This window comes from Corvus hawaiiensis, chromosome 11, assembly GCF_020740725.1.
Source record: "Corvus hawaiiensis isolate bCorHaw1 chromosome 11, bCorHaw1.pri.cur, whole genome shotgun sequence".
Taxonomy (NCBI): Eukaryota; Metazoa; Chordata; class Aves; order Passeriformes; family Corvidae; genus Corvus; species Corvus hawaiiensis.
In genome coordinates, this window is record NC_063223.1 from 11,693,453 (window position 1) to 11,716,924 (window position 23,472).

The 23,472-nt window shown below is 48.4% G+C and overlaps 2 protein-coding genes across 6 annotated transcripts in view; one reads left to right on the top strand and one right to left on the bottom strand.

Moving 5' to 3' along the window:
* The first annotated feature begins 665 nt into the window (after positions 1-665).
* ACOX2 (acyl-CoA oxidase 2) overlaps positions 666-23,472 on the top strand; it is a 30,757-nt gene continuing 7,950 nt past the window's right edge. The window contains exons 1-13 of one of the 3 annotated variants that reach the window (XM_048315703.1): positions 666-773; positions 1,581-1,758; positions 2,902-3,064; positions 5,685-5,836; positions 6,111-6,218; positions 6,829-6,948; positions 7,435-7,550; positions 7,948-8,120; positions 9,189-9,351; positions 10,005-10,195; positions 11,338-11,499; positions 12,465-12,570; positions 14,562-14,779. In XM_048315703.1, coding sequence (XP_048171660.1) covers positions 753-773; positions 1,581-1,758; positions 2,902-3,064; positions 5,685-5,836; positions 6,111-6,218; positions 6,829-6,948; positions 7,435-7,550; positions 7,948-8,120; positions 9,189-9,351; positions 10,005-10,195; positions 11,338-11,499; positions 12,465-12,570; positions 14,562-14,779 — 1,871 coding nt within the window. In that variant the 5' untranslated portion in view covers positions 666-752. Of the gene's footprint in view, positions 774-1,471; positions 1,759-2,901; positions 3,065-5,684; positions 5,837-6,110; positions 6,219-6,828; positions 6,949-7,434; positions 7,551-7,947; positions 8,121-9,188; positions 9,352-10,004; positions 10,196-11,337; positions 11,500-12,464; positions 12,571-14,561; positions 14,780-23,472 lie in introns of all 3 variants that reach the window. The other 2 variants (XM_048315704.1, XM_048315705.1) reach the window with 2 other exon arrangements.
* The window catches only part of PXK (PX domain containing serine/threonine kinase like), a 67,963-nt gene continuing 57,381 nt past the window's right edge, over positions 12,891-23,472 (bottom strand). For 2 of the 3 annotated variants that reach the window (XR_007206103.1, XR_007206101.1), the window contains exons 20-21: positions 15,301-15,425; positions 12,891-13,034 (exon numbers count right to left, since the gene is read on the bottom strand). The gene's annotated coding sequence lies outside the window, so the exon portion shown is untranslated. The remainder of the gene's footprint in view (positions 13,035-15,300; positions 15,426-23,472) is intronic. The other variant, XR_007206102.1, reaches the window with a different exon arrangement.

The following is a 23,472-nucleotide window of genomic DNA, read 5'->3' on the forward strand; positions in this document are numbered from 1 at the left end:
CCCACGTTAAAGCAAGCCTTCCGTAATGTGAACCCCACGCGTTCCACCTCATTCCCTGACAAAGCAGTTTCCAGCGTAGGTCTGCAGCGGCAGCACAGACCCATCGATGAGCTGTGGGCAGGGGGAATCCTCTGCTGGATTCCTCTCCCGTCAGGCTCATCCTGCTGTAGCTGGGGTGAGCAGGGTGTGAGGGGTGTGAGCTCCCATCTCCTGCCCACGGGGCACCAGCAGGGACAGATTCAGGACCGCCGGAGATGAGGGCAGCTCATGCCCCGTGTCAGGCTCCCTCGCCCCCCGGCACAGCCCCGCATTGCAGACCAGCACCCCAAGCTGCGGTCAGGGCCGAGGGCAGTGCTATGACAGAGCTGGGAAAACCCTGAGCACGTCAGACCCCCAGGTAAGGGGCAGCGCCAGCCCGAAGGGTGCTGCTCTCTACCCGGAGCAGGCTACGAAAACAATAAACCAAAATTAAAAACATCCAGAAGAAGGGCAGGGTGTCACTTTGGTGACGGAGCTGGAAGTGCAATCTCCAACGCGCCAGCTGCCTGAAGCGGGATCAGAAAGTCCTGTTTTGAAGCGGGATCAGAAAGTCCTGTTTTGAAGCGGAGAGCCTTCTGAGCGCCGGGAGCTGAGGGATTTTCCTGCCAGCAGAGGTCAGCGCTCGCAGGAACACCCGCGGCCCGCGGCGCCGCCTCCGGGGACAGGGCCCGGGAGCCGCGGCCCGGGCAGGGAGGCAGCAGCCGGACGGCTCCATGGAGGACGCCGGAGACGAGGTACGTGGGGGGCTGCGTTTGCACGGAGAGAAGGGAACCGCGTTTTCCTCACGCAGCCTCGCGGAAGAGGAAGCTGAGGCCGAGGCGTCCCCGGCGCCCAGCCCCGCGCTCCCCGTGACGCCTCAAGGGCAGCGCCGGGTTACCCCAACGCTGTGTGCCCGCCGCGTGCCCCCGAGGCTTTTCTCTCTCCAGCAAGACACCTTGGATTAAAGGCCTGAATATCAGAAAAAGCAGGAATTGATAACACATTTGCAGTGGTTTCCAGAGTTTGTATTTCTTAAAGTAATCTGATGTTTGGAAAGGGAGCAGCCTTTTTCCCTTCAAGGGAAAAATCTGATTTATTTTCTACTCACCACAGCTTTTGTTTTTACTAGTGTCCTGTGACAAATCTCACTAACACGGGCTTAGGGGTTAATGTAAAGCTGAGCCCCAAGGACAGAGGCAACACAGGCAGAGCCACCAGTGCCTGTGAGCCCTGGGCCAGAAACTCTCTTAAACATTAACACGTAGTTGTGGGATATCCCAGCATGAACTTTTCACAGAATATTGGGGACAGCCTGGGGAAAAGAAAAATATTTCATGTTTTAAAATACGTCATAAAACCTGCTGTTCGAGTTCTTTAAAGTGCCATAAATCTTGATTATCCATTGCAGTGAGGACAGCATAGTGCCTAAATATTCATGAAACCCTTGTGCAGGGTTGTATGAATACTGGCCAGCCTACCAGAACCACCCCTCACTGTGCCAACATCTCCATCAGACATCCACTGACGGGTGCCAGTGTCAGAGGAGCCCCATCCCTTTCTAGAGCAGCGCAGCCTCCGGGATGGCTCTGCTGGAGACCAGCAAGTACCCACAGGGCTCAGTGCTTGGCAGCGTGAACCCCGACCTTGCCAGCGAGAGGCAAACAGCCTCCTTCAGCGTGGAGAAGCTCACGGCCCTGCTGGATGGCGGCACGGAGCAGACGCGGATACGGAGGGCAGTGGGTGAGTGGCCTCACGAGGTCCTGGTGGGGGCTGGCACAGGCCATGCCTGTGTCCTGCTGCTCTGCTCCTCGTTTGCAGCACGGTGGGTATGTGCTCCTGGGCATTTGCTTGTTATCCATCTCTTTAAAGAGTGGGAGTGTGGAGCTGGAGTCTTCTCTTCATGTAAATCAGTACGACTCCTCCGCAACCACTCCTGCTGTCTGAAGCTTTTCCCCCTCCCTGCTCCCATTCCCTGTCTCTGTCAAGACTGGTTAAACTGGAATATAAGAACTGAGGATCGAGCATCTGTGTGTGAGGGAAATGCGTGCAGGGGCTGGTGCTGCTGTGCAGAAATGCACATCACATGTGAACCACAGCCAGCTTCCCTCCTTGGCACATTGGGCTCAGCCAGGTGGGGAATTTCTTGCGTGGGTTGACTCAACCAGGTTGAGCTGCTCTCACTCATGATGGGTGTGCCAAAAAATGACTGTATGCTCGGAAGAAACAGAGGAAAAAAACCCTCCCTGTTGTCTTTGTAACTGCATCCATGTTACACACTTAGCAAAGGAAAACAGCACAGCCACTGGGATCACCCCTTTCACAGTGCCACTGGAGTTCAGTGTAACCTTCCACATGAATAGACTCAAGGTTTTAAGGCAAAATGGACAAGGGGAGTGTTCAGGCTGACACAGAAGTAATGACTCTGTGTTGTTTTGCAGCAGTGCAATGGGCTGGTAATATCCCGAGTCAGACACCCAGCAGGCTCCGGCCATAAGCCACCCTCTGGCTAATGCAGCTCACCACAGCCCTTACTGCCCCCACAGCAATTGGAGGATTCTTGGTATCTTCTGCCAGAAGTCACCTCTCCCACCCTGACCAGGGACGGTGCCTTACCCTGCAGGGTCACCATTTCCACTGAACAGACCCCTCTCTCAGGCCCACTCCGTTCCCCTCCTGCCTCCCCAAAACCACTGCTTTGCAGAGTTATATGTGACAGCCATGGGAGCCAGAACTGGCAAAACAAAACCTGCCTGCAGGCACCCTAAAAATCACAACCTCAGTATCCATGAGTCCAGTCCTGCCTGCTCCTCCCGAGCATGGCTCGAGGCACTGCCTGCACTTTCCCAGCCCCCGGAGAAACAACTGTTCTGTGTTGCTTTGCAGTGGAAGCTATTGAATCCGACCCTGTATTTAGCAGAGAAAATCAGTATTTCCAGACCCAGAATGAGAGGTACGAATCAGCAGTCAGGAAGGCTGTTCATCTCCAGAAAAAGATGCATGAGATGGGATGGACTGAGAATGGACCTGAATATAAGTACATTTACAGGTGATTTCTTTTTTTTTTTTTTTTTTAATGTACAACTAAATTTTGTTAAAAGCTTTGTATTCCAAACAAGAATCAGCTTCAGCAAAGGCTGGGAAAGGCCAACAGCTGACAAAATAGGTTTGGATAAAAATGTACTGCAGGTTTTTACTTTAGCAGCACACTTGGGAAAAGGGAAAATGGTGGTACATGACCAGGAGCTTCTCAGAGAGCAGCACATGGGTACAGCATGATAGATCACAGCAGTTCACAGCCACAATATGGTATTTCCACTTCAGCAACCTCCTTACTTGTACTGCAGCTCTCATACCACCCCTTAGACATTTTTAAATGTATAACCAGAACTGGAAGTGGTGCTGTTTCAGTTACATTACTGACATCTAAATAAATTAAAGATTACATTTTATGTATTTAGAAAACACATATTTTATTAAGGGAAAAAAAGAAAACAAAAAAGAAAAAACTCACCTTAGTGAGTGTAGGTAAATGAGGATAAAATATTTTCACATTCCTTTCCTTTAAAAGTTTCCTTAACACTTTGTGTGGGGTTGAGCTCTACATTTCAGTTGCTTGCCCCTCCTTTCCCCCTTTGTTAAATCAATTCCTGGCTGGCTGTTGCCCAGGGCACACTGTGTTTGGTGGGGTCACGTACCCAGTAGGAAGGTCCAAGTTCAGCAGTGTCACTCAGAAGGGTAATGCCTGTCCCTTACACAGCACTGCCGACACTCAGAGCCACTTTTTGGCGTTTCATAGACTCATAGCACAGTTTGGGTTGGAAAGGACATTTAAAGGTCATCTAGTCTAGCTTTCTGCAATGAGCAAGGACATCTTCAACTACATCAGGTTGCTTGGAGCCCCATGCAGCCTGACCTGGAATGTTTGCAGGGAGGGGACATCCACCAGCTCTCCAGGCAACCTGTGCCACTGTTTCACCATGCTCATTGAAAATGAGTTCTTCATTATGTCTAGTCTAAATGTACCTTCTTGTAGTTTAAAACCATTACTGTTTCCCCTATGGTAACAGGCCCTGCTAAAAAGTTGTCCCCATCATACGAAAGATGATAATTTTTTATGCTGAGCTTTTGACTGCCTACAGCGAGTGGAACTAATGAAGGGCGAAATGTACCATGAAGAGCTCTTGGACCTGACCATTATATTTCCATTAAAAAGCAGCTCCCACTGCTCCCTCAGAACAAAAAAAATCCACCCTTTCTCCCACCCAGGTGTGCTTTTATCAGGCCCCCTAATGCCAAGGGCTGCGTCAGGGCCAGCCCTGTGCTGTCCCATTTGCTGGATTTGGAGCAGAACTGTCTGGCAGGGCAGCTCTTGCCTGATGAAAGTCCAGGTGAGCACCAAGCTCTTATGACAGAATCCTGGCTCCCAGTGCCCAGCACAGTGAATCACTCACACAATTTAAAATCCAGCTTTTCAAATAGCAGCTAAAGGAACATTATTTCTGGCCAGGCTGCCAAGGATTCATTAAGTCATTTTCTGTTAATCAAAGCAATTTCCCTTTAACGTCTTTGTTCATATTTCCCCCCCCACACTCTTTCAGCATGATTAATTCTCTCTCAGGGCTAGTATAAAAGAAAGGTCAGAGTAATTTGTTAACAATAGAAGGTATCTATGTGAAAGGAGATGCTCTCTAGAGCACTGCAGTAAAGCAATGCTAACAGCCACTCAGCTACTGAGAACAGCACAGCCACTTACTTGTACACGTACCTGTATCTGTGAGGTGATTCAGTCATGTTCTGAGGAATCCCAGGAAAAGGGATATAATCATATTCCTCAAGTTTTCTTATTATTTCTCACACACAAAAAAAGCTTACATAAATTTCTCATTTGTGCCATGGAAATCACTGTACCCAAGTTCCCATACACAGCTTCTGGAATAGAGCATTTTAGGATGTATGCAGATGGTGATGGCAAAGGACCTGACCAGACAACCAGGGGTTACTTGGATGTATTTGAATTTTTCCACAAGAAAATAACATCTCAATTCAGGCCAAATCTCTCTGAACCCTAGTATTGTTCACTAACAGCAATGGGCAGCAAACAAACAGCAAAAAGTACAGCAACAAACCCAACATACCATGGTATTTCTCCAGAATGGGAATGTTCAGGAAATCCAGGTCCCAGATACCTACCTGTGTAATTCAGTCTAATATGCCCCACAGTTGATTTGCTAGGGTTTGGGGTTTCTCAAGGAGGGTGCTGCTTTGTTTTTTCTTTTTAGTTCAGCCTGAAAATCTGACTTAAATAAAATCCTATGAAGTAAAATAAAAATACAAAATGCTCACAGAGTCTCAGGAGCTTTGGAGCTGGACTGTGCTTTTAGCTCAGCATCTGCTACTCAGAACAGATAATTCCTCCAAGACCAAGTGAAATAATGAGCGAGCAACACATAAGCAAACTCTGTTATGAAAGAAGAAACAAAAGCAGCTTGGAAGGGCATTTTTCCTGCGATGCTGTGCTGATGCTGGGTGCTGGGCAAGGTATGACAAGGCAGAAATCAAAAGGCAGCAGGTGGTACTGTCTGGTGACCGCTGCAGTGCCACTGCCTCATTCATCACATGCCTGGAACTTCATCCCCTTAGAAACGCCCCTTGTGCCTTCTCTGCAGAGCACTGGCAGGAGATGTTGCGTTCCTCCTTCACCGTGTCTTCATGAGAAGTATTTCAGTGCTGGGCTCTGACAAACAAATTGCCAAGTGGATTCCTCTCGCCACCCAGCACAAGCTCATTGGAAGCTACGCCCAGACTGAACTGGGACACGGTAAGGTTGCAGGAAAAACAGCATTTCTGTATGACACAAGGCTGCAGCCCAAATTCTCATGGGAATTTGACTCCAAACTGTCCATCCTTGACTGAGACTGGGGTGGTTGGGTTCTCATTCATGGTTCTCATCAGAAGGGTAAACCACAAAAGCCTGATAATACCCACAGCCAGCTTCCAGGGATCCTTCACTCTCTCCATCCCTGTGGTATACCAGGAGATAGGTACATAGATACATACATACATAGATCTTTTTCAAATTTCTTCTTTTAAAGGCACTTATCTTCAGGGTTTGGAAACAACAGCAGTTTTTGATACGGCTACTCAGGAGTTTATACTGAACACGCCAAAGATCTCTGCCATGAAGTGGTGGCCTGGAGACAGTAAGTACCACCAAAGTATTTTGGGTTTTGCCTCCTTCAGTTGCTCCATCTACCCTGGTTAAGCTCTGTGTTTGAGGGCCCAGGTGCTAGCAGAAGACTTCGATAAGAGAGACACATACGGACAAGCAAGTAAGAGAAAGGGGATTTTCTAAGTTCAAAGGCCACAAGGGAGCCACCATCATCTACAAAAACCCCTTGGGTTGCAGGCTGAAGAACTTCACTCAGGAAAGCTCTTGCCTCTGCAGGAATAAATCTTCTTTGTAAATAATACTCAGACAACCAAAGTGTGAAAATCTTGGCTCCCTTCAGGAAGATATTTCACAGAAACTAACTGGAGTCACTGCAACAGCCACAGCACTTCCCACTCAGCATTACATTAGCTCAAAACTGTTTATTTTTTCTCATATTCTGTTACAAAACTGTTAATCCAAGGCTCATGGGCAGCAACAGAGGCAGAATGATGGTGCAACTTGTGAGAGCTAAGAGCGAGCTGATTTATGTTTCCAGTGCACACCTGTGCTGACCCAACACATAATTAGTACTGACGTCTCTGAACGGTGTTTGTGCTCTATCTTATCTTAAGAGAATGGGGCTGTTTTTCTTCTCACAGTGGGAAGATCAGCAACCCACACAGTGGTCTTTGCTCAGCTGTATGTTCATGGGAAGTGCTATGGCATCCATCCCTTCATCGTGCAGATACGCAGCCTTCAGGACCATTCACTCTGCCCAGGTAAACGACCCCAGACACTGCATCACTTGTGCAGCTGCTCTGCCTGTTTTGCCCTTAAATGTTTTCTAAAACATTGGGCCCAGGGAGATAATATAATTGCCAAAACAAGCCAAGCCAAGCCAAGACAGATACCCAAGGTGTAGTTATCATTAAGCCCAGCCTTTTGATCTGAAGGGAAATTTAACATATCCTCAGCCATATCCAGACCAAGCCCTTGTCATAATCAGAATCCTGGGCTGCTCTGAGCACCTCAGCATTAATACCTCAGTTCTGACCCCAGCCAGCACAGATCCATCTGTCCATGGATCATGGCAACAAACTACCACTAGGCATTCGAATGCTTGTTTCATCCCTTGGGCAAGATCACCTATGCTGGGGAAGAAGCAGAGCTGATTGTGCCCTTCTTTTGAGGTCTCCATCTTGACACAAAATGGGGAGCAAAAAGTTCAAGTGGAAGTAAGCAGGCTATGTTTTCTCCTGCTGCAGGCGTAACTGCAGGAGACATCGGTCCCAAAATGAATTTTGAGCACATTGACAATGGCTACCTCCTGCTGAAGAATGTGCACATCCCCAGGGAGAACATGCTGAGCAAGTTTTGTGAGGTATGTGTGGACTCACATCACAAACTCGCCATCAGACTCTCATTCCACAGCCAGAGAGACAACAGGGACCTGTCTAAATTCAGGACAAAAGGCTTCCTTTGAGTGTCAGCAAGTCTCTGAGGTTTTATCAAGGGCAGAATGTACCTGAATCCTAAATGAAAGTCAGTGTCAAGAATTCCACATTCAGAAGCTGGGGATCATAGGGCAGGCAGAACCCACCTCTGCCAGAAACAGTAAGAATTTGTCTCTTCAAATGGGTATCTTTCATCTATCATACATAAAAGCATTGTTTGCATTCAGTGAAGGATTTTTATGTCCATTTTATTCCGTGCATAGTGATTACACAACCACAGTAGTACTGAAGAAGGCAGCATCTGACAGCTTCTCTCTACTCTAGGTTCGACCAGATGGCACCTATGTAAGACAGGGGTCACAGAAGATTAATTATTTCACAATGACAACAGTGCGCATTTCCCTCATTTCAGACGAGGTTCTGACACCCCTAATGAAGGCTTGCACCATCGCCATCCGGTACTCCGTGGTTCGCCGGCAGTCCAAGCTAAAGCCTGGGTAATACCATGCATCCCCGTGGGAAGGGGACTGTACACTGTGTTCCCCCACACCAGTTTGTATTTCTTCTCTTCATCTTATCTTTCAGCCCATCACTGGCTGATTTCCTGGCCCAGACAGGCCATGATAAACACGCTTCCCCATTATTTACATTAATGAGCTTCAGTCAAAGTACAAGAGAATGTTTACAGTTCTTTCCAAGATAAGTTTCGTACTTTTAATAGGTCAGTGGCTCACACAGACCTTATTTCTTTATAACTGGCTGTCCCCTGTAATCCCATAACTCAGCAGAATCCAGACAAAGTGAACAAGTTGCTGAATTCTTATTCCATAGAGTTTTACTAGTGGATGCAACATTAAAGTACCTTCCAACATCCAGAAATCCAATATCCACACTTTAATCACTGAATTGTATTCAGGGTTGAATCCCCATTATTTTTAAAGAGATACATTGATTTGAATGGATTACAAAGATTTCCATTTAAATCTCCTTTCAAAAGCAGAAAGATTCTAGTGAAAACATGGTTTTGTTCAAACACAAACCAAACAGAAGAGCACAGCAGCTGAACTATTGTAATAACCAATTCCATCAACTGAAGCCCTAAATGTACCAACCACAGGAGAAGTGATAAAGAACATCCAACAAAAGCTCAGAAGACTTCAAATAATTCAGAGTCAAATATTTTCAGGGAAACATTTCTATGCACCGGGCCACAAAGACTCCATTTGAAAAGCCAAAGTTTATCAGGGTGCAATGCCACTGCCTTTCCTGGAACACCTAACAACTTGCTGTCCTTGAAGGCTTCATTCTCTTCCTCTCCTGCAGTGTCTGTTCCCCTCTGTACTGACTGACCACACAGTGCCTTTTCTACACTGTTAGGCTCTTCTGGGTTTGTTTCTCCAATAGCTCAGCAAGCTGGGCAGATTTGCTGCCACACTGTCAGCTCAGTCCTGTTCACACACTGCTTCTTGGTAATGAAAAATGCCATTTCGTTCTGCAGCAGGTAAAGTAACAGTAGTTGTGACCATGTCCACACTTTCCCTGCTTCATCAGCTGTCTTCCAACAGGGAACAAGAAGCAAAAATCCTTGACTACCAGACTCAGCAAGAGAAACTGCTGCCCCAGCTGGCAGCAGCCTATGCCTTTCATTTCATCAATGACTACCTGCAGGAGCTATTGAACAGGGGGTACATAGAGATCCAGAAGAAGAACTTTGACATGCTGCCAGAGGTGAGCTGCAGCAGGATTAGCTCATTCAGCACTTTTCATCTCTAAATGTTAAAGTATTTCAGCAAACTGGACAAGCATTCCCCTCACCACTAGAGAAGTAGAGGAGGAAGCACTAAGAGCTCAAATGACATGTCCCAGGTCCACAACCAGTCAGCAACAGCATTCGCTCTACCACCCCAAACTTTTTGGTTTGGGAACCATTGCAGAGTGAAAAGTCCTTGAAAGGCATGCCCATTGGCTGAAAGCCTCGTTCCAAGTAGCTGGTGGCACAAAGTGTTATTACATAACTCCATCTACAATGCACACGCGCATACTTCTGAGCCAAAACCAAAAATGCGACTTTTTAGACAGAACAGAATATTTTGCAATTGGGTGCTTGAAATGAAAACACACTCTGAACAAAGGTGGCCAAACCCAGAACTGGCTGAGAGAAACCCAAAAATGTATAAACTGACCACAGTGTGCCTAGCAGGAGTGTGTGCAGCATTCCAGGCAGACACCAAAGGCCAGGCTCAGAGAACTGGGTGCTACCACCATGCAGGGGGAGACTTGACAGGGATTTCATGCCTAGACACTGCACAAAATTTTAAAAAATGAACTTATTCTGAGGATTCCACCAGTAACACTCTGCTTTTCCCTCTCATTTTTAATAGCTACATGCATTATCTTCAGGTTTTAAAGCTGTGATCACTCAGCACTGCACTGCAGGAGTGGAGATCTGTCTCCGGGCCTGTGGGGGCCATGGCTACTCCCTGCTGAGTGGACTTCCTTCCTTGTATACCAAAATACTTGCCTCTTGTATTTATGAAGGAGAAAACACCATTTTGCTCCTGCAAGCTGCCAGGTAACAATTCAAATATGTTAATCTAAAAGCCTGCCCCCTCATTTATTCAGCCTTTACCACTTCTCCAAAACCAGTAAAACAAGCTACTCCTTTCTCACAGCACCTTCTAAAAATACAGCTCAGGACATAAACTATTCATGTCTTCAGTCTAACAAGCATGGAAGTGTATGGGAACTGGATTATCTCTTCTGGTTTTGGTTTGGGGATGTCTGCAGGTGCTGTTCTGCATAACCTCATTTCCTCTTTGCCTGGTAGCACAGCAAAGGTGTTGCTGTGAAAGTTTTGTGGTTAATTTTTTAAGCAACCAATGTAACAATGGTATGATGTAACACAATATTGGTAAAATGAGGTCAATTCAGAGAAAGCAAAGTTGTTGGGTACTGAAAGTGGATGAGTCATGCTTCAAGAACATCACTTTCCTCCAAACACACAGACTGATGATTATCAAGAGTAGATGAAATACTGGATGAAGAAACTACAGCTGCTTGAACTTCTAATAATGTATGTTTTTACTAGAAGGAGAAAATCGGGGTACTTCCCAGGGTCAGAGCCATCACATAGCTCTATGCTGCATGCAGACATTTCTGCACTCATTACTGCTTTTTGCAAGATCAACAGCAAGGTCAAGAAAAATGCTGTACCCTTTTAATTCCAGACCTGGTCAGTCTAGCTCATAGCAGAGGTACCAAAAAACTAAGGGAGTGGGGAATGCTCCTTGTAAATTCTCTCCAAGGGTCTCATGTGTTAACATAATGTGACTGTGTGTTGGAGATCACAGAGGTGAAGACCAAATCACCATTAAAGCTCCAGAGCATTGAGACTCAGGTTGCAGAGTTGATAATGTATCTAATCACTACACTGCTGAGACTGCTAATAGCCACAGCAAGTTTCTGCTGAAAAAATTACCATTATGGATTGCTGTAGTATTAAATAAGGCAGACAAGCCACCCCTGAGACCCACCACAGGTCAGGTTATTGTGAGTAACATGCAAAACAAAAGGTCATTACTTGTTCATTCTGGGCCACTGAAGGGATGGGTCACACCTTGCTGCTGCTCACCTGAGCCCATTTACTTTTTGCATGACTGTTTGCTGTGAGGAGATCACCACCATACCCTGCTCTGACTGTTACCCTCTTCCCAGGTTCCTGATTAAGTGCTTCATGGCAGCCAGTGCTGGCCAGCCTGTGCCACCATCTGTCACTTACCTGGCTGCAGTGAAACACGGGAAGTGTCCAGCCAAGAACAAGTTGGATTTTCTCAGTCCAGATATTTACACTGAGGCCTATCAACACGTGGCAGTCAGGTCAGTACACAGGACGGGAGACAGGATTTCTCTCTTTGACATCAGAAATGTGTTAAGAGCACAGCTTTTTCCTTGCTTTAAAGGGACATAACGTAAGTTAAACAAGGATTGGCACCATCTGTTCCTGAAAAAGAAAAGGAAGGCTACACAGGATTAACAGCCATGTCAGATGTTCAGTATGAGGCTTTCACACTCAGAAGTTTTTAAGCCATGTGCTACCAAACGACTACATTTCACAAAGTTGATGGCACTATTAAAATAAATCCCAGACCACATCACTGAGTTGCCATCCAGTAAAATCTTTATTGGATGCTGAGCAATTCTATATAGAATGTTAAAATTTCACATACCTGAGAAAGTGATGTTCGTTTTCAGTTTAAACCATAGCAAGAACAGAGCCTCTCATTCTGTCTGTAGCCTTTCAACTACACATTCAGCAACTCAACACAAATTAAAATGGTACCATGAGTGGTCTCAGAATTATGTACACAGTTATGGGCTGTATAGGTGTCACCTCTGCAAATCAGGTAAAAGGACAACACTGCTGTCATTGAAACCAGTGTAAAAACAGCCACTATCCAAAAGCTTCAGTATCAATGGGAACAGGATTTGAATCCCTGTGTAGAAAAGGAGAAACGTAATGGAACAGCTGTCCAGTATTACTGTTTGTTTTGCAAACTCTCCTTACACACACACAACCCAAGAAAAGCTCAGCCAAACCCCTGGTAAACTACTCTGGAAGCTGAGAAGGCAGAAATCCTTCAGTACAAGGGTGGTCTGCATTCTTCTCACAATTTATACTTAGATTTTGCATAATCTAAGTTCACTCATACTGAGTGTAGATAACTTCAGATGTCAGAAATTCCAGTCTGCCATTCAGTCACACATCACTCCCGAGTGCAAATTCATGCATGTGGGATGCTACATTCACATACAATATACTTCATGCTTTTTCAATTTTCCAGGCTCACAAGCAGCACAGCAGAAAAGCTACAGGACTTGATTCAGTCTGGAGTCAAAAAGCACGATGCGTGGAACCAGTGCACAGTGCAGCTGGTGCAGGCTGCAAAGGTTAGCAGAATTTATCTGCATATCTGATGTTGGTCATTATGAAACAATATGCAACAGAAATGGCATGATTAGCTTAAAACCTCAGTGCTGTTTATTGTTTCCTGTTGACATCTAAGAGACACCACAAAGATTGTCACTGTGGTCTGCATGGTGGAAAAGTTGTAGTAAGAAGCAATTCCAGATCTGAAAAATTTGCTGCCTGTATAGGCCAGGTAGAAAAAGACTAGGAGAAATGAAAGGGAGAAAAAATACATTCACAGTTACGCTGCTACTACTGGCAGAATCAGACCTCCCATATCCTGCAACAAAAACCCACCATCTCCAGCCAACACTCATCTTTTTATAAGAATCCAGCATTTCTGGCTCCCAGAGAAGTCTTCCCAAAGCCACTCCACTGAAAGCTGATGGAGTCACAGCAAAGGGTGAAGCATGCCTGGTATTTCTTCCATCTGCTGGAAAGATAACTGCAGGGAAAAGCGTGAAAACCAGTGATAAGTGCAATGTTAACTACTGCTGAAAGATAAAACAAATCAAATTAATAAGAGATGCTTTCAGCTGAAGTACCTTTGGGACGGCAGCATTTGTTCCCTAAAACAAGGGTGAATTAGAGTTAAGCAGAAAAGAAAACAAGGAGATAAAAGCCCTAAATATCAATGAAAACTAAATCTGTTGATAGTTCTGTATCTCCAAAAACCAAAATTCTTTTTTTAATATGCAATTAAGTGCAATTCCTCTACAGTTGTGGTGAAGGCCTTCCTCCCTCCGTTCCTTCCTTCCTTCCTTCCTTCCTTCCTTGAGGAAAAGAAGATTTTGAAACAGGTCCATAACTTATTTTAACATCATTAACTGTTTCTGAAGAGCCTAACATATGCAGAGGGCTGGCTGTGGTATTGTCAATGCTGCTGCTAGACTCTTCAGAAAATGGGATCCACGCCCCCAAAGTTTCGTAAATATTTCAGGGACAGGAAAAAGTCACCCAAACCCCTTGAATTTTCCTCATAACTTTCAAATTTTTATATACTGCTGCCTTCTTGGGGCAATTCTCTATTTACTTCTTATTCCATACCTTCCCTGGAGATTGACCCACACATCTGGCATGGCAACTCTATGAACTGATGCCTGCCAGCTCTCAGCTGAGTGGCTCAGACACTGGGCAGACTCCACACAGGTTAATTGCTTGAGTAGCCACTCAGGGCCACTCAGCTTCTCAGGCAGGTTCTGCAGTTCACACTGGCCTCCACCTCTGCTGCTTCACCGTGCCAGCAGGAAGAGCTGCAGTGCAGGTGTGCCATGCTTACACCTACAGCTGGAGGGGAACTGTGCAGTGGGGGAGTGAACCCACACAGACCCCAGCACCACCAACCACCCACAGCAGTGTCAACGTAGCAAGAGTCACTCCAAAGACAGGTGGAGTCAGCCTAATTCATCTGCTCTGCACCTCAGCTAATATTTCTGTCATTTTTGGGTCAGACATTCTACTGGTGTCTGACCCAGAAATTACCAGTTTACTTAAAACCACAAAAGTGGGAGGTAAATTTGGTTGTTCTTCTGTGACAATGGTGTTTCTGGAGCTGAAGTCTCATAGACACTGATCCCAAAGTACCGTGAGTCTAAGGTCTTCAACAGAAGTTTTCTCCTGTTGATGTACAACCAACATTCACTTAGAACACAGCACATTCCAATGTGTTCCCTTCACATAAACTCTTAGGGAAATTCATCAGAAGTATTTAGAATAAGTACTACCATGATTTCTGAAGCAGTTTTCTGGAGTTTACAAATACCACAGTGTTGACTGTTTATACATTCTGTCTTCTGCTGTTGCTGTAAGCCAGGAATGCAAAAGGCCTGGTCACCCAGCAAACAAAGGATACAGACTGGAGAAGTGCCAGGGAAATGAAAAGGTTTTACATTCTTTGCAAGAACACTTGAGTCACTTGGCCTACTAAAAGTGTTTTGAGGTGCATTCACTGTTGATTGTATTTGTTTTCCAGGCTCACTGCCACTACATTGCAGTGAAAAACTTTGCAGAAACTGTGGAAAAACTCGAGACCAAGGCTGGCATCCAGAAGATTATGAAACATCTCTGTGACCTCTTTGCACTACATGGGATCTTCTCAAATACAGGAGCCTTCTTGCACGATGGATACACATCTCCAGCTCAAATGGACATGGTCACAGCATCCTACCTGGACCTCCTGGCTGTCATTCGGTGAGCTACTTTGGCAGTACACACACAGCTATGCAGTTTATCCCCGTGATAGATATAAAAGGGTGCTGCTGTACCTATGGCAACATCTCCACAGTCAATTCACCTCATTCAGTTTTTATTTTCATTGCCTGGCAGCACTAGAAATTGATTGAAACATCTACTCAGAGCTTGTTTCAATGGCAAAATAGACCCAAGTGTCCAGCTCCTCTGCAATCGCTAAAGTTCTGTAACATGAAATCTTAAATTATAAATGAAGAAGTCATGAACACTTTCTACCATCTGCAGTAGAGTGAAAGCAGGAAAATATGTAGTCAGAGCACACTGGCAGGAGGCAGCCACAGCAACCCATCACACATTGCAAAATCTGCTTAAGCCACAGCTAATACAGCCTACTCTGTTGCCATGGCTGAGCTGCAATTGGTACCCAAACAATCCTGCCTACAGCTACTTCAGATGCATCTGCTCAACACCATTTATCACCAACTCTCTGAATTCTGAATTATGTTAAGGTTTTCACTTACCACAACACCCATAGAGGCTTTTTGACAAAGGGTTCCGTTTTCACTACTCAGTGCTGTTTGTTTAGGACATAATAACTTATGGTGCACAGGAGTTGCTACTGTATGTAAAATTCTGCCTAAGCCACCTGGAGAGAAACAAGAACATGCTATAAGCAAGAGCTGAACAGAGCTGAGCCAAATAGCAAGGGTTTTCAGAACTGACAGCAGAATCTGAATTAAGTGATAAGTTTAACATAACATTTTCAAAAGCCTAACACACTGTCTTTGGAATTCCTTGCAATTTCTGTGTTAGTCCATGCCTTGTTAACAGGATTCAAGAATGGAGTATTTACATATTTACAGTTAGTAGAAAGGATACAACCACTTCCTGGTCTGTAGCAAAATCCCAGCCTTTCCCAAACCCTCAGACAGCTCTTCCCCAAAAGGAACTGGAAGATGCAAATGCCAACATTTGAGCAAACCACTTTGCATCCTGGTACCTCCGGTGTGAGGTACAGCCAGCACAACTTCTATGCCCAAGGTGATGGGAAGATGAGGAAAAAGAAACCATCTCCTGCTTAGGAGATGCTGCCTGTGCTGTGTCTCTCCATGCTGTCAGACTGGCCCCTGGGCTAGATGAGCCCTTGGATGGGTCAGGGTTGTTTTGCTCTTACAGACATGAACAGAAGACCTCAACACCTCGTGATGAGGTAACAGAAATACTGAAAGGTAGATGAAGGCTGGGGATCACCAAAGCAACTTCACAGCAGTCTAGTAGGAACCTTACTCCATTTTATAAGACAAACACATACAGCTTAAGAAAAATGAAAGACAAAAAGCAAAATAACAAACTGGCAGAGACTACTGAGAAAACATCTGACATGAGACTGAGTCCTGAATTAGGGATGGAGCCCAGGTGATTACAAGACCCTGCAAACACCCGCTTGGCACTGCAGACAGCTCAGGGCATTAGTAGAACATCACAGAATCACAAAATTGTTAGAGTTGAAAGGCACCTCTGGAGATCATCTAGTCCAATTTCCCTGCCAAGGCAGGGTCACCTAGAGATGCCTCTGAGGAATTAAAAGAAGCAGGATTTTCCCCCCCAGTAAAGACAAGGAGGACAACTGGCACATGTTGGGGAAGATGAAACAGGAAAGCCTTGGAAATATGATTGCCTGACAAAAGATTTTGGGAATATGAAAACTACAGGCAACATCGAAATGAAAGCCACTTTTGAAATACCAGGTCTTAGTTACTGAACAACTAGAAAACAATGGTATGGCCACTGAAGTAATCCCCTCTTGATGGAACAATACCCTCTGCTTGCAAACAGGTCCAAGGGTCAGAGCAGACCCTACTAGCTCAGCAGAAGGGGTCCAAAGAGTAGTTTTTAGAAGTTAAGATGTAACACTCTATGGTAATATAAGAACTCTTATAGGCTGTATGTAAATGCTATAGGATTTGTATCTTGTATTAGATTGGTTAGTGACAATTAGAATATTCAGTGCAGAAGATGATTTATTGTATTGTAACCAGGACTTCAGATTTTCTCATTCTCAATTCTCATTCTCACTTCTATTCATTCTCTCTTCTATTCATTCCTCTCTTCCACTTCTACTCTTGCTCCTACTCTCTCTCTCTCTCTCTCTCTCTCACCCGTTCACTCTCTTGCTCTCTTGGGCCTGCTCAGAGCTGAGTCTACCAGCTCTGAGCAGTGCCCCAATACCCACGCCCTTTACAATAAACCGGCTGTGTCCCAAGACCTGCCTATAGAGATCTCTCGTCTCCATCCGTCACCGTCTACGTCCGGCCGTCCCGACAGGACCCCAGAACCCCCGTAACCTACAGTCTGGCGCCCACCGTGATTGCCGAGCCCACACCCAGCACCTGCAGCCTGGCGCACAACGTGATTGAACGCCCGGTTCAGCCTTCTCCATCTGTAGGACTTTTCTCCATGGACGGTAACTAAAAGACCAGTTATAGCCACCTAGAACTTGTCGTGAGCACGGCATACCGATGCTGCGCATCGTAATAGCTGGAGCTCTGTAATTCTGCTGAGGCAGCCTTCGAGCACGGGGATTACCTGGAGCTCTTGGAGGCAATTGCCTGGCAGTCCTCGAGCACAGGCCGCCACTGCTGCGCAGCGGCCCCCTGGAGCTCTTTGAGGAGGTCTGCCGTATCACCCCTCGAGCACGGACACGCTGCTAAGCAGTACTGACCGGAGCTCTGTGGAGGGAAATCTGCCGCACGCCCCGAGCACAGGCGAGTAGTGCTGAGCACCGCCCGCACTGGAGCTCAGTGCGGACCCACCCGTGAGGTCCTGAGCACGGAAAGCCGTTGCCAAGCGACGACTGAAACCGGAGCTCTGGGAAAGGACCGAAAAGCGGCGTCCTGAGTGCTGAGTGGAGTGCCTGGCCAGCCCCCCACGACAGACATCTGAGTAAGGACGCTGCTCCTGCGACATCATCTAAGTGAGTATCATACTGGTCTAAAAAATGGGACAAACCCACTCTGCCCATGACAGAGATCTCTATAAGCAACTTAAGCATTTACTTATAAGCTCTGGTCCAAGTCAGTTGCCTAAACACGAGCTAAAAAATCTTTTAGAATGGACCCGACTTAATTTCCCAAATGCTGACCGTTCAGCCGTCTTTACAAGAGACTTTTGGGACACAGTTGGAGTTAAGCTCTTTAATAATATCTCCTACCGGGATATGGCAGCCGCACAGCTGCTCCCAGCTTGCAGAGCGCTGGTAGAGCTGTTTGCCGCGGTGGCGCCGCCCGCAGCAGTCACCCTGCCGAGCCCAGTTCCGGCTGCTAGTCCGCCCCTTGCCGTCGCCAGCCCGCAGCGGAGCATGGCCCCCGCCCCTCCGCCGGACCCCGCGGCTCCGATACCCGCGGTCCGGCTGACGCGCGCCGCCCCGCCCCCCGCGCTCGCGGCCCCCGTGCCCGTTACCCCGGCCCCAGCCACCCCACCGGACCCTACGGCCCCTCCCGCCATCCCCGCCATCCCGTTCCTCCCCGCTGCCCCATCCCCCGCGGCCCCCACTGCCCCATCCCCCGCGGCCCCCGCCCTCAGTGCCAGCGTCTCCGCGGCCCCCGCCCCTTGCCCCTGCCCCTCCGTGCCCCCCCCCCGGTTCCGTCACCGCGGCTCCACCCCCCCCGCTGCCGTCATTGCTACCCCACCCCCCCGCTGCTGACATCATGATGGCCCCGCCCCCCGGCGGTACCCCCGGCGGGGCCAGCGCCTACCCCCCTGCTACCTACGGGTGTTACCCCTCCCCCAGCCGCGCCGGTTATGGCCATGGCTGCCATTATAGCCGGCCCCCCCCAAAGCCAAGCGGCGACCCTTCTTCCAGCCCCCCAGGTCCCCCCCCCCCCCCCGGCGCCGATGATAGCCATTGTTCCATCCGCATCCGCCGCTGCTGCGTCTTCACAGTCCCCTGCTGCTCCCGAAACACTGGTGCCCACAGCGCCGGCCACGGCCGCGCTGCTGTCTCCGGCACCCCCTGTGCACGTTACCGCAGGAACCCTACCCCCCCACCCTGCCGTTCAAGCGCACACAGCACGCCCCGAGCGGTCCCCTGGCCCCTCGCCACAGCAGCCGCCTGTGTCTACTCCTGTCTCTGCTGCCGTTTCTGTGCGGTTCCCCGATCCCTGCACACCATCGCTTGCGCTGGGAGCGCCCCAGCTCCGCGAGCCACTTGATGCCGGTGCCGCGCTGCCTGCACGGAGGTCTGCAGTCTCCTCCGTTCCTGCCGCTGCTCCAGCCCCGCCTCCCGGCACCGCCGCCCCGCCACCACCCACCCCAGCCCAGCCTACAAGCTTCCAGCAGCAGCACGCCGCGATCCAGCCACCAGCCCTCCTGCCTCCCGCGGCCGCAGCCCCAGCCCCTGGTTCTGCAGTCCTGCCATCTCCCGCTCTGCCCGAACCGCCCGCCACACGGACTGCTGCCCTTACAGCCTACCGCGCGGACCTGATGACGCAACACGCGCATGCGCAATTGCTGCAACTCCCGGACCAGTGGTATCAGTCCGCTCAGACTTCTCCAACCTCAGCACCGCTCCCGGGACCAGCCGCGCATCCTCCCGCGACTCCGCCGCGCAGCTCCACCCTGCCTCCTCGCCCGCCGCCACCGAGATCGGCTGCACCACTCCCGAACTCTGCCGTGCCATCATCACCCCTGCGCCGCAGCCGCCCCCGCCGGGGTCCCCCGACACCGTACAGCCGTATCCCTCCGCGCAGCGCAGCCTTGCCTCAGAAGCCGCGAGCAGGGGGGGAACCGAGAGCAATAATGCAGCTCCAGTGGCAGGGGAGACGGAGAGCCCCTCTGCCGGAGCTGATGCTTTAAATCTAACACAAGTAAACTCTGAAAAGCAGCCAGATTTGTTTGCAATAAGCCCCAGAGTCCCGCCGGCAAGCGGCGGGGATCTTGCAACCCAGAAAGAGAAAACGAGTTCTGAAAGTTTGTCAGCGCTACCTTCTGAATCAAAAAATCCTCCAAAGTGCTCAGATTATTCTAAATTAACAGATTGCCATGAAATAAGACCCCAAATCTATAAAGATGAAAGTCTTAGTCTATTAACTAAGCCTGTGATAGCTAGCCAACAGCCTGACAGTCCTAAAATGTGGGCTCCCATCTCCACTCTCCAAATTAAAGAACTAAAAAGTGCTGTAAGATACAGTGGCATTTGCTCACCGTATCTTAAACAACTGCCAAAAAGTACCCTAAAAGGAACACATCAAACTTTAAAACGCATTTTAAATCAACAGAAAAGGGGAAAAGCCCAGGCTACACCTCAAAGAAGGTTGAATAAAGCCTTGTATGTTTTTAATTTCTTGAACAGCTCTGCAGAAGAGCCTGAACCCCCCATCTATAGACATTTCCTAAACAACAAAAAAGCAAAACTGAAAGAGCACCCTCCAGTTTTAATTAAGAATTTAGCATCAGGAAAAATAGAAAGACCTTATGATCTTATAATGTGGGGGAAGGGGTTTGCATGTGTTTCCACAGGTGGAGAGCTCAAGTGGGTTCCAGCAAAAAACGTGAAGCCATACCACACATCAAAACCTGCCGACGCCTCCACACCAGCCAGTGACCCTGCAAGTGGAAGCCAGGAAGCAAGCACCCAAACCTGAAGTACGCAGAATCACCAGAAGAAAGCGATCTGCCAAAAACAGCTCAAGAAAATAATGGAGCTTTCTCATCTGTGCGTGTGCATGTTGCTTTTATTCTTATGTTTTAGTTTTTATAGTGAAGCTTTACCTGTAAATCAACGAAAGACAAATGTCTGGGTTGCTTTAGCCAAATCTGCAGGCTCCGATACCATCTGTCTATCTGACTGTCTCGGTTTTGAAAGACAGGTGTCTGCTAAGGAAGGCAGAGGCCCCCCTTGAAGTGGCAGATATAACCCCTTTTCCCTCCAAGTTATTATATTTTGAAATCAAGAGCCTTTAGGCAAAGATGTGGGAAATAGGAATAACAGTTCTTTATATATATATGTATATAACCAGTCAAACAAAACAACAACAACTATGGCAGTAACAGCAATCACAAACCCAGTGCCAGCCTTCTCGGCTGTCGGGCCCTTTCCCCTCGGGTGCAGTTCCGCTCGCAGCCGGCAGGGGCGCTGGCGGCTCCCGGTGAGCAGGGCAGGTGCGATGGTTCCCCCGCGGCTGCAGGGGGCGCTCCGGAGCGAGCTCGGGAAACCCGTGGCTCTGGTGCCCTGGGATCCCGGGAAGGATGGAACAAAGGCTTCACAAACCGCTGGGCAGCTGATCCCGGACTCTCAGGAACAGCAGGCTGGAATGGCAGGGACGAACGCAAATCCCGGGTGGCAGACGAGATGTATCCAGATGGGAAAAAACCACGGAGGCCCAGGCAGGCAGGGCGAGCAGGGCTACAGCGTAGCGAAAGCTCGAAGCAGCAGCGGAGCAGGACAGCCACAGCTCGGTCTCCAGCAGGGCAGGGAAAAGCGGCTTTTGGGGTCCCGGCGTTGCTTCCAGCAGGAAGAAAGAACGGCCAAAAAGAAAGCAGCAGCAGCTCCTTTCTCTGCAGCTTCTCTCTCCGGACGCTCAGAGCGAACTGTCCCCACACCCAGGTGTAGACAAAAGAGTAGCCAGGCCCGCCCCACTCCCCTTTTTGTCTTTCTTAAGTACAGCTATTTGTCCCCTAGCAACATGCATATGGGAGAAAATTCCTTTAACAGGAAAACCTAAGACTAAACTAAAACCCCAACATTATCCACCCCGAATTTTTTCCCATACTAACATGTTACATGAAACTTAACTTTTTTTTTAACCATATAAATCTATGCATTACCCAAATTATATACAAATATACATGCTGATACTGATACAAGTACAGAGCCATGGGTAGTTCACCCTAAAACAAGGTCCTCTTGAGGTAAGCATCGGGTCTCTCCATCCTTTTGCATCACCCACCAGGTGCAACCTGGTCCCTGAGCAAAAACAACCCCACGGATGGGTTTGTCTTTGCTCAAGGCAGACTTCACCCAAACAGTTTTTCCAAGCATACCTCTCATGTGCACCACTGGAACCTTATCTCCATCTGTTGTTTGTAGGGGTTCGGATTGGGCAGGGCCTGCTCGGCTGGTGGAACCTCGAGTGTTAACTAACCAGGTGGCTCTTGCTAAATGCATCTCCCAGTTTTTGAAAGTCCCCCCACCCAGTGCCTTCAAGGTGGTTTTAAGCAGTCCATTACACGGCTCAACCTTCCCAGCTGCTGGTGCATGGTAAGGGATGTGGTACACCCACTCAATGCCATGTTCTCTAGCCCAGGTGTTTCTAAGGCTGTTCTTGAAATGAGTCCCATTGTCAGACTCGATTCTCTCAGGGGTGCCATGCCTCCAAAGGACTTGCTTTTCCAGGCCCAGGATGGTGTTCCGGGCAGTAGCATGAGGCACAGGATAGGTCTCCAGCCACCCAGTGGTAGCTTCTACCATTGTGAGCACATAGCGCTTGCCTTGGCGGGTTTGAGGCAGTGTGATGTAATCAATCTGCCAGGCCTCCCCATACTTGTATTTGGACCATCGCCCGCCATACCACAGAGGCTTCACCCGCTTGGCCTGCTTGATCGCAGCGCATATCTCACAGTCATGGATAACCTGGGAGATACTGTCCATGGTTAGATCCACCCCTCGGTCTCGTGCCCACTTATAGGTGGCATCTCTGCCCTGATGGCCTGAGGCATCATGGGCCCATCGAGCTAGGAACAGTTCTCCTTTATGTTGCCAATCCAAGTCTATCTGGGACACCTCTATTTTCGCAGCCTGATCTACCTGTTTGTTGTTACGATGTTCTTCATTAGCCCGGCTCCTGGGGATGTGAGCATCTACATGACGGACCTTCACGGATAGCTTCTCTACCCGAGTGGCAATGTCTTTCCACTCTTCAGCAGCCCAGATTGGTTTTCCTCTGCGCTGCCAGTTTGCCTTATTCCACCTTTCCAGCCAACCCCACAGAGCATTGGCTACCATCCATGAATCAGTGTAGAGGTAGAGCTTTGGCCACTTCTCTCTTTCAGCTATGTCCAGAGCTAATTGGACAGCTTTGAGCTCAGCAAATTGGCTCGATCCACCTTCTCCTTCAGTGGCCTGTGCAACTTGTCGTGTGGGGCTCCATACAGCGGCTTTCCATTTCCGGCTAGCGCCTACAATTCGGCAGGAACCATCAGTGAAGAGGGCGTATTGTCTTTCACTCTCTGGTAGCTCGTTATATGGTGGGGCTTCTTCGGCACGTGTCACCTGCTCCTCTTCTTCTTCAGAAGATAACCCAAAAGTCTCACCTTCCGGCCAGTTTGTAATTATTTCCAAGATCCCAGGGCGACTTGGGTTTCCAATTCGGGCGCGCTGCGTGATGAGGGCAATCCATTTGCTCCAAGTAGCGTTGGTGGCGTGATGCGTGGAGGGAACCTTTCCTTTGAACATCCACCCCAGCACCGGTAGTCGGGGTGCCAGGAGGAGTTGTGCCTCTGTGCTGATTACTTCTGAGGCAGCCTGGACTCCTTCATAAGCTGCCAGGATTTCCTTCTCTGTGGGAGTGTAGTTGGCTTCAGATCCTCTGTAGCTTCGGCTCCAGAATCCCAGTGGTCGGCCCCGAGTCTCACCAGGCACCTTCTGCCAGAGGCTCCAGGACAGACCATTGTTCCCGGCTGCAGAGTAGAGCACG